Source organism: Lynx rufus, unplaced genomic scaffold, assembly GCF_022079265.1.
Source record: "Lynx rufus isolate CCGP_SWC_20201006 ecotype Redwood Valley unplaced genomic scaffold, mLynRuf1.p SCAF_6, whole genome shotgun sequence".
Taxonomy (NCBI): domain Eukaryota; kingdom Metazoa; phylum Chordata; class Mammalia; order Carnivora; family Felidae; genus Lynx; species Lynx rufus.
Window position 1 is genome coordinate 20,497,366 of NW_025814878.1, and position 14,733 is coordinate 20,512,098.

The 14,733-nt window shown below is 43.0% G+C and overlaps 1 protein-coding gene across 3 annotated transcripts in view; it reads right to left on the minus strand.

Annotated features, from left to right (window-relative positions):
- Nucleotides 1-649: 649 nt before the first annotated feature.
- The window catches only part of HECA (hdc homolog, cell cycle regulator), a 51,239-nt gene continuing 37,155 nt past the window's right edge, over nt 650-14,733 (minus strand). The window contains exons 2-5 of one of the 3 annotated variants that reach the window (XM_047101717.1): nt 13,615-14,655; nt 10,957-11,079; nt 7,421-7,575; nt 650-4,272 (exon numbers count right to left, since the gene is read on the minus strand). In XM_047101717.1, the coding sequence (XP_046957673.1) occupies nt 4,108-4,272; nt 7,421-7,575; nt 10,957-11,079; nt 13,615-14,542 (1,371 nt within the window). In that variant the 5' untranslated portion in view covers nt 14,543-14,655 and the 3' untranslated portion in view covers nt 650-4,107. Of the gene's footprint in view, nt 4,273-7,420; nt 7,597-10,956; nt 11,080-13,614; nt 14,656-14,733 lie in introns of all 3 variants that reach the window. The other 2 variants (XM_047101714.1, XM_047101716.1) reach the window with 2 other exon arrangements.

Genomic DNA, 14,733 nt, shown 5'->3' on the forward strand with positions numbered 1-14,733 from the left:
CACAATATCCTTGGGCCTTGGGCCCTTATGTAAAATTTATGCCTATGATGTCTGTAGTAAATAAATGGTAAGACAGGCCTTTGAATCCACCGGCAGACTGGACACAGTTTCCTCACCCACATTTCCACATCTTATCCCGTGTTCTAACGTTTTTGAGGATTCCAACCCATTGGCTGAAAATATTTGAAATGAAAGGGACAATGAGATTTAAAACATAAAAGACACCTGACCACAGTGCATAAACTCAGCAATAAGTTTAATTACGACTCAGTTTTCATTTCTTTACAATAAAGAAGCACATGATCAAGTCTTTTCATTATGAAAATTGGTATAGGCCTGGGAACCAAAGAAAAATCTGCAGAATAAGATTATCTACCTATTCAGTAGAATTCCCTCTAACCAGAACAAGAACTGTGGACTATCCATACGGAACCAACCTTGTGATTTTACTGCAGAGGTCAGCTACATGCGACACACTGCCATCACACAGCTTTCTAAGTTTGAAGTTTTCATCAGCCGCAGCAGTGATTGTGGGATGGCTACCTGAGCAGTGATCAAAATCCCAGGTCTTCCCTATGATCTCTTCTGATCAAACAACCCCAAGCTCAAAAACCTTGAATCCCAAATAAAGTGACACACCGAAGAGAGATACAGTGTTAGTTTCTGAAATTTTATTATTTTTAATACATACATGTCACAAACAGAAACCTTCAAACACCACACACAATTCCATAACCAAATGTTTCAGGTTTATCAACATTCTTTAACTATTTACACTTTCTTCCCCCAACAAAAGTGCAATCCAAGACATCTTGACAAGAAATGTTTACTGACAAGAATATATTTGTGAGCTGGTTTTAATGATGCCCATCCGTTATTTTTTCTTTCCATTACCTGGAATAATAACAAAGTCAACAGGACACAGAGATGAGCTGGGTTAGGCAGCATCCTATTAAAGGAACGAAAACACTGAACAGGAGCACTTATTCCTCAAGTCCTCCCCAAACCTCCAACTAAAAATGCTCAAGAGCTGCAACCAGCAGACCAAAGAGGAGAGCTGAGTGGAGGTCCTGATCCGGGCACAGCACAACAGACTGTACATTAAGCGTCAGTCTTACAGGACAAAACAGAAGACTGCAGCAAGTTAGGTCTCACGGTCTGAGAAGTTACATGTCAGCCTACCCGTTAGTTTTAGTATTTCAACACCGAATAATATTCTTTCCTGATGAGGTCATCTCCCCCCAAACAGATACGAAAATACTTTTTATTCTGAAAATAAGCTTCTTTTGCAAACACTGGAAAGTAAAGACCGGGGAGAGCTCTTTCTTAAGAGTGGAATAATTCATCCCACTCTGCAATTTCATGGCCAATGTCTATCTTTTAATCAAGCAGCTGATAAACTCAGTATATCTATCACTTGCTTCAGATGCAACCAGAAGGGAGTGGAGAACTGAGTCAGCCTGAAGAGGAAGTAATAAAACCATCAGAAAGAGTTTCTCACTAGAATGAAGCAGGTAACATTTTATTTGTTCCAGGTACAGAATGCTTAAAACTAAATGAATAAAAAAAAGAGTTAGAACAGATGAAAACTCACTTTGAAATTACTAATCACTTACAAGTGGTTCATTTTATTGAACACTACTTATCAGAAAAAAAGAAAATGGATCTCTGGTGTGACTAATGTCCTTTAATATCCGAACCACAACAAAAATGGTCATTTTTGACCTATTCCAATTTCCACCAGAGCAAAGTACTTTGACAAAGTGTGGCAAAAATACCAAGGTCAGCACATTTCCAAAATAAGATTTATTCTCCACATTGTTGCATACTCAATTATATTTTATTCTCAAATAAGCCAGATTCTCTACTTTAGAGGAGAACGTGATGCCTTAAAGGCAAAAGATACTCTCAGATGATACCTGTGCCTTGACTTTTAACATAACTGCAGCATCCACAGAATCCTAACTTTGTCATCCAAATAAAGGCCAAAAGCAAATTTTATCCAATTACAGGGAAAACTCCTCATCTTACTTTTCAGAGAGTAGAAAACAAATATAAGGAGAAAATACTGAATGCATCAGACACTACACTCACGGTAGTTTTAGACTACTAGGAGCTTGTGAATGTGTCAGTGTGTCAATTTTAAGATCCAGAACAACAATATAAGCAGGTTTCTCTACAAAATTTTAGGTGGATTAAAAAACAGCATTATAGACATTTATTTTACTATATGTTTTAAGTTCAGAACTGAAATCCAAATGCTACTCTTAGGATAAGAGAAACCAATTTTTATACTTGGGTACATGAGAGAACCAAGGGGGAACCAGTTAATTCACAATTACAGCTTTGTGTATTAAAGACAAATTTGCAAGGGCTATGTCCTATAGACCTTTTAAGTCGCATCAAATACTGTCAGACCAATATCGATTTGCCACTTCTTAAAGGCATTGGGCATTTCCCCCTACTGTGAAATTTTTCAGATCATCAAACACCAAACCAGATGCAGTAAACCAAATTACAATCATCCAAACTGAAAGATAAGAATATTAGTCAATATGCTGGTTCTTTAATGTTGTTATCTCAAACAAAACATCAAATATTTCATACAATAGAATGGAGACTTGCTTGCAATAATAGCTAAATGCTTCTGAGAGGAAAAACAGCTGTCTTTCTGAGAGGGAAAAAAAAAAAAAAAAGGTATAAACCAAATGAATAACACAAAATGCTCACATAACCCCAAATTTGGCTGCCCATGAAATGACTGTATTTTCAGCATTCTATTAGCCTACATGTGTAATACTTGAAATTATCAAATCATTTTTGAGGGATCATATTCCAATTACAATTCTATACAGGTATGAGGTGCCCGTCTATTTAAACCATCAAGCTCCCATTAACACACGTCCGTATTTTGGAAAGCCCAATGCTCTGACTAATCGAGTTACACAAATTACCATCTTTTTTCACTAACAGTGAAGTATCACAGAGAGCTTCAGAATGATCTCTTCTCAAACATACTGTTACAACAGGTAATGTTTTGAAAAATGAAACACATTTAAAAAGAAATATTAAAATTCTTTTCCTCATATCCTCAAAAGCAATTTTTTCCTTTCCTTCCTAGGGTCAAACCTATGATTTGGGAAACTCAGCATTAAATGGGTAAAATGTGGCCGTAACAGTTTTGTGGAAGGTAAGGCATGGTAACGGTGGCTCTGAAATTCACCAGTTAGGGTCCACGGCTGTGAGATTACCCCTAAGAAGGATCTGACATCAGATGACACCTCAACAGTGCAACCTACATAAATCGACACCCACCCAAATCATGTTATTCATGGATTCTCCTTCAGGGCTCATCTGACCAACCTCAAAGACACAATTCAAATGACAGGGTTCTTTCTGCCTGATCTTGCCCCCTCCCTAGAGTCACTGTGTATCACTTCCAAATTCACTTAGCATATTCTCTGTGACAGGTCACTTACCCACAAATATTTGCAACACCATTAGTTTTCACAGGTCTTATAATTCGGATATAATTTTCAGGAGGACAACTGCTAAGTCACAACAGTGACAGAAACAGCACTCGGGTCTACTTGCAAATAATGTGGTCAGTGCGCAGTGCAGAACACTAAACCAAGACAGACTAATCCACTATCAGCTCCCCAGGCACAGACTCACGTTCACACATCACGTGTTTTTCCCAAGGCCCCGGGAAGATCTCAGAAGTGGGTCTTGAGACGGTTAACAAGATCGGAACAGGAGTTTCCTTCCAACACCTACCATGCTTTTAGTTTATAACCACATAATCCCTTTGCTAATTTCACCCTATCCTCCCCACCACCTTCAAAGCTGCATGAGAGACGCTTAGTGATGGTGAACCGCTAGCCCAGACTCACAGGATTATCCGTTTGGGCTCCGGTCGTGACCACAGACTAACACTGAGGAGTCAAGAGAGGGCAAGGGGCCAACCCCATGTCAGTGGCACATGTACACAAAGGAACTCTCCTTTAAATTAGAAAAGAAAGTAATGTCACAGAATGTCTCCCTATAAAAGATATGTAATAAAGAAGTAAGGTCAATAAAATAGCTACTACTAAAGCAAAGCTTTCATCAATAAGCTTCGAGAACTTTGAAGGAGGAAAATGGCTTCACGAAATGGTAGTCCAGGTTCCCACAATGCGGACACTGCTGGACATTGCTGTACTCGGAGAAGTACTGCATCCCGATCCGTACGTCTATCACAGGCTTCCCGCAGTGCTTACAGTTCAGGCGGGCCTGGGGGGGAAACACAGACGCGTGAGCCACGATGCCCTTCTGTCTCACAGCACAGTCAATGTCACCCACACCGCGATACAACACTGCTAGGCCAGAGAAACGGATCGAGAGTTTAGCAAAGCGTCCCTTTCATTGCCAAAAGCAGGTTATGCAAAGCCTAAGACGCATGCTCAACTGCTCATCGTCAGTCCGACGCACTGACTCTTAACATTTCTCCCTGGATGTGCACACCGCTAGCATTTCCACCTACTGGTACGAAGCCAGCTCCAAACCTGTACTGCCGAACGTCTGCACTAAAGTTCCCGTAACAACAGGAAACCCCCTCCCCTGGATTGTACCGAGTGGCTGAAGCCAACTTCCCTCATTCAAAGCCTCATGAAGCTTCTGGGAACATGCTGAGTTTAGGTTAAAACTTCATATCATTTCTTTCTGCTCCTTACTGCCCTTGTTTCCTTTGATGTAAAAATAAAATGCCCCCTAAAATACTCAAGGAAAATTAACGATCCAGGAAGAAGTGCTATGTTTATCCTGAGGCTTCTGGGAAACCACCGCACAGCAGATCTTCATTCGTGCCTGGGCCTCTGACAGCACAAGACTAGAGTCTTTCAGCAAAAGGTCCAAGAACTTAAGTGAATAACCAGAAATGATAAATACAACAGACTCTCAATTTAGAGTCATTCTAAAAATGTAATAAAAAGTATGATCTCATTTTGCGCTCAACACACTCCTGTGAGGCGTGTGAATTTTAGATGAAGAAACTGAGGCACACAGTGAGAGAGCAACATGGCTAAGACCACAAAGTTAGGAAGCAGAAAGGCTGGGAACTGAACAAAGTAGCTTACTCCAGAGCCCACATGTTTAGTCGTGACATGGACGACTTTTCTGGAGTCTAAGATCAATTCTCTTTTAGCTGATTAATCTCTCTGAACAACAAAAGTGAAATTCTGGGCAAACCTCTCTCTTTAATCATTCTCTTTAATCTGCTGTTCCTTTCAAATAACTAACCATCGCTTATTTTTGGCTCAAAGCCTTATTAGAAGACTTTCCTTGATTCCTTAATACAGTCTAACACTTGTACCATCCCGGTGAATAAACAGTTGACCCTTGAACAACCCAGGTTGAACTACATGGGTCCTCTTATAAATAAGCAGATTTGTTTAAATAAATACAATACAGTATTATAAATGTATTTTCTCTCCCTTATTATTTTCTTTATAATATTATCTTTTCTCTACCTTATTCAATGTAAGAATACAGTATACAATACATATGATATACAAAATATGTGTTAATCAGCTACTTATTTATGTTATCGGTAAGGCTTCTGGTCAGTAGGAGACTATTAGTAGTTAAGCATTTGGGGAGTCAAAAGTTGTAAGTGGATTTTCGACTGCACAGGGGATCAGTGCCCTTAACCCCTATGTTGTTCAAGAGTGAACTGTAATTAATTGATATTTTTTTAAAGCCAAAGAGTAATCAAACATGTTTTCCATTTTACTAGGAGGCCATAAAATAAAAGTCTGAGCTTACAGTTTTAAGGAAGAAATACATAGTGGGTACCAATATTGGGTATGGCAGGATGCCATTCTGCTTTCCTCCCTAAAGATAAGGAAATAATCCCATTGCCTTTCAAGCGTCTAGTAGAAAGAACACCAGACTGGCTGTGACACATTTGTAAAGACCTGGGCAAAAAGGTCTATTCTGTGTATGGAAAACAAGGAGGCTAAACTAGATCTCCCAGGTCCTTCCCGGCACCAACATTCTATGAGGCACAGGCCCCAAATTCTTTTATTTCCTTATTTCTTTAAAAGAGAACCCTCTCTCATGTGTGTAAAGAGAGAGAAGCCGCCGCCTCCTGTTTCTCTCATCTCAAAAGCTGCCATCACGGCACGATGGATATTACAAAACGCTACAGTGCAGAACTCAAAGGCTAATGAGATCTCATTTCCAACGCTAATGGAATTTTAAAATGGAAATGTGGTCAATGTATCAGAATAGCATAAAAGTGGTCAGTCCTATCCGGAATCAAATGACAGGCTACGGATGGCCATCTAGGTCTCTCACGGCCGTGCTTCTCTTCTGAGAGCACTAGTAGAGACAAAATATAGCTGAAAAACCCACTCCGCCAACCTTTTAATTCAACCGACACAGGTTATCACAAGATACTCTCTTTATAAAATCAAACCATAATGCTAAAGATACAAAACTATGTAGTAACCAATAAAGTGTGTACTAGTTATTGACATTGAAAGCCAGACTTGGCCAAAGAGCCAAGGAAAATTCTCTCCTACCCATGAATATCAAGGAATTCTAAAACGAGGCTTTCTTTTCTCCAAGCACTTGGAAACAAACCAAGATACTTCCAAGAAATTTCTTTTGTCTGCTGTGTTTCCATGTACTTATTAATATGTTTTCAGAGGCTACCACTTCCCTTTTTCCTGGTGGCAGCTAAGTTTTGGAAAATGCTTCCTCTTACCAGTGCTTTATGGATTACATATCTTTCATGTTGACCTCCCAACACTGTACAAAGCAGGCAGTTCCTGGGTAACTTTACTATCCCATAGGAAGAAAGCAAAAGAAAATCCTCTCTATTAAAGAAGGGGCTTGAACCCATGAACTATGAGACCATGACCTGAGCTGAAGTCAGACAACTGAACTGACTGAGCCACCCAGGCACCCCTAAGTAATAGCTTTTTTTTTCTTACTAGAACCTAAGTATACGTTAATCATACAAACATAAGAAAATACAGCAAAAGAAAACTTAGGGAACCACTTAGCATCCCACCATCCAGAAACAACCTCTGGTTAACAGGCCAGCAGCTCCTTTTTTACAAATGGAAGCATACTTCCATACATATTATGCTATTTTATAAAGTACCTTTGTGACTTGAAATACTAAAACTCTTTCTTATGAATTAGACATTACTCTACATACCCCTTTGAGTGGCTGCCGAGTATTCCAGCAACAACTCCCTCACACTGGTGAATCAGCCATCATCCCTGGACTCTGGGGAAGTCTTAGAATTGTTCACTTATCTTCCTCCTCCTCTCCCAAGCTAACTACAGCACTGCCTCTAACTCCTCTACACCGACTACAGAAAAGAAGCTGGAGATCATCCACAGCTCGCTCTGTGGGGCCAATACCAACCTGACAGCACGGAGAGGCGGCCAGGATGTCGTAGGTGTACATGGTGCCCAGCTGGTGCCAGCTGCCGTCCCACCGCGACTTACACTTGATGCAGATGATCTTGTGAACCCCTTCCAGGCAGTCCACGCACACCGCGTACAGGTGCATGAGTCTCCCTGTGCACAGAAGACATAATGCTGAGAGTGGCCGTTAGAAGGGATAAAAAAAAGTGGGTTACCCATCAATTATAAACAAACATGTTATCATTCAAATAAAATAAGCAAAATAGGTCCTATTTATCACATATCCCCAAGATGTCCTTTTAGAATAATGATGAATACTAACTATTATCAATGGGACATATATTTGAAGTTCAGTTTTAATAAATATTGGCTCAATTCACTTTTCCAAAAAGAACTGACAGGTTTCCAATATGGACATCCAAACTCAAATGATCAAGCCACAAATGCTAAAAACTAGCCAGTGATGACAGAGGGCTTTCTGCTCGGAAGTCTGTGCGTGGCGTGGGGACTGAACCACAACACTAGTCTGCAGTCAAGGGCTTTCATCCACCGACAGGTCCCATCATAAAAAAAGGCAAAAGTCTGTCTTGATATACTGGTGGCCCAGAATTCTACCACAGCCACGATTACTACGTTAACTGTCTTTGTCTCCAAAACTGCTCAGCCATCACCATATTTAATTTAGGAACCAGAATTATAGCTTACTTGTAAGTGGTTATTTAAAAGGAGTTCAATGCTTTGTTATTTACTGGGCTCTTCAAAGACACAACTCCATTCTTCCATCACCTATTAACATCTAGTGCTTGAGAAAGAAGTCACCCTTGTTTACACAGAAGGGTTAGTTAGGATTCAAATCATTGGGAAAGACTGGGAATGTCCAGGATCAGCCCAGACAATGTGTAAGAGCAACACTGTTGCTCTCACAGGGAGCTCTGCTGTGCTGAAAGCTATGGTAAGAAGAACACGTCCCCCTCCAGCATGTGCTGCTCCCTGCCATCCGCCCACCCATGGCTCTTCACCTTTCAGAGGTTAGGGCCAGCCTGCTCCTTACCTGTTGGGGAGTCGGGGGTAATACAGTACTTACAGAGACACTTTTCATTGCATTTGCTTACAAGGCTCTCTCTTCCTCCGTGAGGGTAGGAACACGTCTACATGCACACACACACACACACACACACACACACACACACACACACACACACACTGTTCTCAGGACTATCTAATTTTCACCTTTCTCCACCCATTCCCTGATAGGTTCCCTTCAGACATGGTCCTGGGCTCTGCCATATACTCTTCCTTTACTTTCTCTTTTCTCCCTATTCAAGAGTTCTTCTAATCTTAAAATCTGAACCACCACTGTTATAAAAGAAGCTCCCCAAATGCTTATTTCTCAAGGTGCTTGCTACATAGACCTCTCCAGCGAAGAGTCCCAACACCCCTTCAAACCCAAAACACACCAATGTCCTCATCGTCTTTCCCCTAAGACAAGTCCCCTTCCCAACATTCTCCACTCCCGTCCATGACAGCATCATTTATCTGATCTAGAGCCAAAGTGAGCTAACAGGGATGCATTCTCATCCTCTATAGGCAAGCTGTCCCCCAAGCTCCAATTTTTCCTTTAAAATAATCTCCTGTAGATATATATTCCTACCTTTCAGTTCCCACTGTTAGCACCCAACAGTCTCTCATCTCCTGCCATCTAGACCAGAGATAGAAGTTCTATCTCCCTTAAAAAAAAAAAAAAAAAAAAGAAGTTCCACCTCCCTATAGATAGGTTCCACCCCTTTTGAACAATTTTTTCCCCAACCAATCATTTACTCTTAAAAAAAACAACTCTTGGGGCACCTGGGTGGCTCAGTTGGTTGAGCGTCTGACTTTGGCTCAAGTCATGATCTCACAGTTCGTGAGTTTGGGCCCCGCGTCGGGCTCTGTGCTGACAACTCAGAGCCTGGAGCCTGCTTCGCATTCTGTGTCTCCCTCTCTCTCTGCTCCTCCCCCGCTCGTGCTGTCTGTCTGTCTGTCTCTCTCTCTCTCTCAAAAAATAAACAAACATTAACAAAAATGTTTTTTTTAAACTCTTCAGTTCTTAAAGAACACAGCAAAGCTCTTGTTATGGCTCAAAAGGACACCCACAACCTATTGTCCACCTGACCTACTCACTGTCCACTGCAGAACCTCTACCCTAACCAACCTGTTCTCTCCAGTTCTGTCTCCCGACTTTTTAACCACCATTCCTTTGCTTGTTGCTCCCTGTCCTTATCAGCAAAGACCTTATGTGAGCAGACCCTCTGCTTATCAAAATCCAGCCCACCTTCTGACATCTGCCTTCATGCTGCCTCCTGTGACTGCGCAGGCCAAAGTGGCCCCTTCCGTACTGTAGGCAACTACAGGATGCCTAACGTACATCATATCCAGGTGTTATTAACTCCACAGGTGGTACTAGTGTCTTCAGTCTGGTAAAAGTTAATTACATTTTTATAAAAACATCTTACATCCTGGGGGCACCTGGGTGGCTCAGCTGGTTGGGCGTCCAACTTCAGCTCAGGTCATGAACTCACAGTTTGGCAGCTCGAGCCCTGCATCGGGCTCTGGTGGTGCGGGGCCTGCTTGGGATTCTCTCTCCCTCTCTTTGCCCCTTCCCCACCTGCACATACTCTCTCTCTCCTCTCTCTCTCTCTCTCTCAAAATAAATAAATAAACTTAAAAAAAAAAAAACATCGCATCCTAAGATTATAAATTGGTGAAAAGCAAGAACTGATAGTACCCAGCACATGTATGAAATTCATAAAACGGACTCGCTGATGAATGTGTTAAGCGAAAAGAACCCATCACAAATAGAAGAACACTCCTCTCATGTACACCAAACGCCTGTACTCTCATTCATCTTCAGAAAGAGTATTTCCAGCCTTAAAACGAAGTGAAAGTAGTTTCCACCTACTTCCCTCTAAAATTATCCCCGACCAGTATAAAGAATGAGAAACAAAACACAAACTCCATTTTCCAGGAAACTACGAGATAGATACCTGCAAACCTGAACCAAAATAAGAGCTCAGAAGCTGGATGAAGGCATTTTAAATGGTTTAGCTCTGGAAGCAGCCAGCATGCACAGGGGGGACTGGGATGAGGTGCTGAGAGGAAAACAGTGTGGGATAGACAAGTAGCCATTCTGTGCAACTTTTTCCACCAAATCAGCCCCCAAACCTCGGCTAGCCTTACAACTTATTTTGAAGAACACAACGTGACGGAAGTGATGAGACTCAGTTCCACACTTACGCCTCTGGAGAGAGACTGCAGCCCCCACGCTCACCCCCGCTGAATGCAGGAAAGAGCCCAGCCCAGCCCTACCGGAAGACAGAAGACTACACAGAACAAGGAGGAGGGTAGAGCCATTCAGTCCGGCTGAGGCTCCCCAGGCCAGCCAGTCTGCCAACTGTCAGACCCGTGTCAGGGGCCATCCTAATCAACCTCCCCACAGAACGGTGACAAATCAGAAATCATCACTGTTTTAAAACACTCAGTGTGGGAGTAATTTGCCTTTAACAAAGGTTAAAAGACATTCGGGATGAGGGGAAGCTCTGGAAAAGGAAGGGGGTGGGGCTCCCCCTGCAACTTCACTTCCTCTTCCTCGGATGAGAAAGTTAGGACAAGAAACTGCATCTGTGAAACAAGAACAAGATGCTATTAAAAAGAGCTCTTGGAAATTATAATTCATATTTACATAACAGAAAATCTTAAACTCAGTAAAAATACTGGAATATAAAGTCCAAGAAATCTTCCAGAAGGCAAGATAAAGAGATAAACAATAGGCTCAATGTGTATATAATAGAACAAAAAAAAGGGATCAATTTTAAGAGATCCAATATCTGACTAACAGTTGCACAGGTTTTTTTTTTCCCCCTTAAATGAAAGAAAAAATCTTCAGAGAAATAAATTAGAAGAAAATTCCCCCAAACTAAAGACTGTAAGTTTACACAGTCAAATGTTTCACAACGAACTGGGGGGGTGGGGGGGGTGGGGGGGGACAAGTGACGGTGAAACTTCAGAACACTAGGGATAAAGAGGAAATCTTAAAACCTTCAGGGGATAGAAGGGGAGAACAAAGGGACAGGAATAAGACTACTATTTGACTTCTCAACAGTGACACTGGAAGACAGGAGACAGTGAAGAAATGCCTTCAAAATCCTAAGGGGAGAATATTTATAACTTGGAAGACTTATACCCAGTCAGACAGCAATCAAGTATGAAGATAGAATCAAGATCTTATCAGACTTTCAAAGTCAGAAAATACCTATTCCCATGCTTCCTTTCTCAGAAAGCTCCTGGGGATGTTCCTTAACAAACTGGGGGAATAAACCAAGAAAAAAGAAAACACGGGATCTAGGAAACAGAAGATTAAAAAAAAAGTAAAAAGAAAGAAAAGCAATTAAAGAATTCCTGGAAGGGCAGCTATGTAGTACAGCCAGTAATGAGTGCACCAGGACAGACAGGAGCAGGGAGACGAAAGGCTCCGTGAAGGAGATTTCTGCAAAAAGAAATTTATAAAATGTATGATACGTATGTGCAAATGTTTCTGAAAACTTTGTGAGACCTGCTGGAAAGTGAGAACAACCAGCCATTGTTTCCAAAAAGATGAAGCCAATGAAACTGTGAAGCAACTATTAACTTGAAGAAAAACAAAAGATGTCTTAGAATATACTGTACTCTACACAGGAAATGCACCTACACTACTTACTCAACATTAAATATTTACATAATCTTAACAGTAAAAACATTAAGGATTTAACCAAGAATTGTAATAGATTATCCTGATAGAAAGCGGAAGATTTAAGAAAGCAGAGTCATCCACCTCAAAAGTAAGCCAACAGACAGTATCCAAAATTGGACATGAAGATAGCAGTTTCTAAATGATGATGGGAAAAACCTGAGAATCAGTTACAGTTGAAACGTGCTCGTCTCTGGGAACCGAAACAGCAGGCATTGATGGGAAGAAGGCAGGTGGGGCTACATCGTTTCTACTACAGGCTTTGTTAGCACACTTTTTTTGAAATTTATTTTTGTTTGTTAAGTTTGTTTATTTATTTTGAGAGAAAGAGCATGCACAGGAGGGGCAGAGAGAGTGGGGGGGAAAGGGAGAGAATCCCAAGCAGGCTCTGCACTGTCATAGGCGCCCCATTTTTTAGCATGCTTTTAAAGTTACAAATGTGTTACACATCATGTATCTCACTTTTATAGAAATTCAGTAATTTAGGGCGCCTGGGTGGCTCAATGGGGTAAGCGGCTGATCTTGATTTTGGCTCAGGTCATGATCTCACAGCTGTGAGATCAAGCCCCACGTTGGGCTCCATGCTGCCGGTGTGGAGCCTACTTGGGATTTACTCCCTCTCTCTGTCTCTGTCTCTGTCTCTCTCTCTCTCTTTCCCCCTCTCTTTGCTCCTCCCCACCTCACACATCTATGTGCATGCACTCTCTCTCAAAATAAATAAATAAAAACCTTTTTAAAAAATTCAATAATTTTACATGAATGGACAGGTTTCTCCCTGATACTGACCAACCCCCATCACTTAAGTGATGGCCGAACTATCCCTACATCCTTGAACAGTCATCCACAGCACTAAGTTCCCCCCACTCCACCACCAGGGTGATGTCTCAGCTTTCAATAACCCTCCACTTTCCTTTTGCTGCTATCAAGAAAGACTCACCTTCCATAAACTTCAAGATTGTTTCAACTAATCTAAAAACGCGTTGGTCCTCTCTGACCCCCACTTTCCCTTACCCCATCGTGTTTACAAGGATCAAACCGAATACACAACGTGCTGGGCACATTAACAAAGGTTTGAAAGGCAACTGTCTTACACCAAGTGACATAATTATGCAATTCCTACTCTCAATTCCCTCCCAGTTACAGAAAACTATACACCAGGAATCCTCTGTTCAAAATCACAGCAGAACCAAATACAAATTACCCCCCGGGGACAACAATACTTGGTACGGTGACGTCGGAGTAAAGGAAGAAAACCAGCCCCACTGCCACCACCTCAATGGGCAAAGCTGAAATACTCAAGCATTACCTAGCACCTGACTAAGACGAAAAGCAGCAACAGTTAAAATTAAGCCAGAACAGAGCCATCCCATCGTGTTAGCTTTTCAGCTTGTAACAAACCGAAAGCAGGCAAGGTGAATGAACACCTGTACCTTGAAGATGACACGGAACATCATATTCGATCTCATCGTGTCTCGACGGGCTCAAGAACAGAGTTCCGTCCACCAGCGGGAACTGTTCGAACACCGGGAGCGCCCGGTGGCACAGAGCACAGTTCACGACATTCCTGTGGCTGGCGCTGAGGGCCGCGAGAATGAACTTGCGCAGATCCTCGCCCTGGCCCATCTGGGCATCGTCTTCCATCCGCACGTGGAAAGTGTTCAACTTATGCCGGGGGATGTGAGTGAGCAGTTCGGACAAGTCCAGCCGCCGCAGGAACTGCACGGGCGCGTCGAAGTGGCCCCCCCTGTGCACGGATAACCCAGCCGGACTATACTCGAAGTGGGTGTTTCGGAACACGTGGCCCCCGGCCATGGCCTTCTTGTGAGGCTCCAGATGGATGGCATTCTTCAAGAATTCCCCGAGGTACCTGGAGGAGCGGGGGCCGCTGAAGTGGGCAGGGGAGAGGATGGAGTAGCCGGTGGGCGGGGACTGGCCAGGGGAGCCGCAGGGAGAGCGGGCCCCGTAGGCTGCGGCGCCGACTGCCTTCTCCTGGGAGTTCTGCCGGTCCATGGAGTGCCGCCGCGGGAGGTCATGGCTCAGGCCTTTCTGGGGCTTGTTCGGCGGCCTGCACTTTTTTGCTTCCTCCCCTGCTTCGCCGGGGGGCCTCCCCGTGTTCTTCTCCGACACGGACTTCTTCTTTTTCTCATCCTGCATCCGCTTCACCTGGTACCAGTCTGTGTCCTTCTTTAAGTGGCCCTGCCCGCAGCGGCAGGAGCAGAAGCGGAAGGCCAGGTCGTAGCCCTTCTTTGTCCACATGTTTTGGCGGCACTGCTTCTCGTTCCAGCTGCGGGCCCGGCCGATGCAGTTGAACTGGACGAGGATGCTGCTCTCCCACTCGTAGAAACACTGCAGGTGCATCCAGGTGCTGGAGGGGCAGTGCTCGTTGTTGCACACCACCTTCTGGTAGTCGTCCTTGTCCAGGTCCACCGGCCTGCCAAAGCTGCAGATCAGGGGCGTGGCACAAGGGGCTTCTGGGAAGAAACAGAGACAGAGAGAGACAGAGAGAGAGAGGAGGGGAGAGAGAGAGAGAGGTTCAGCACGCAGGAGCT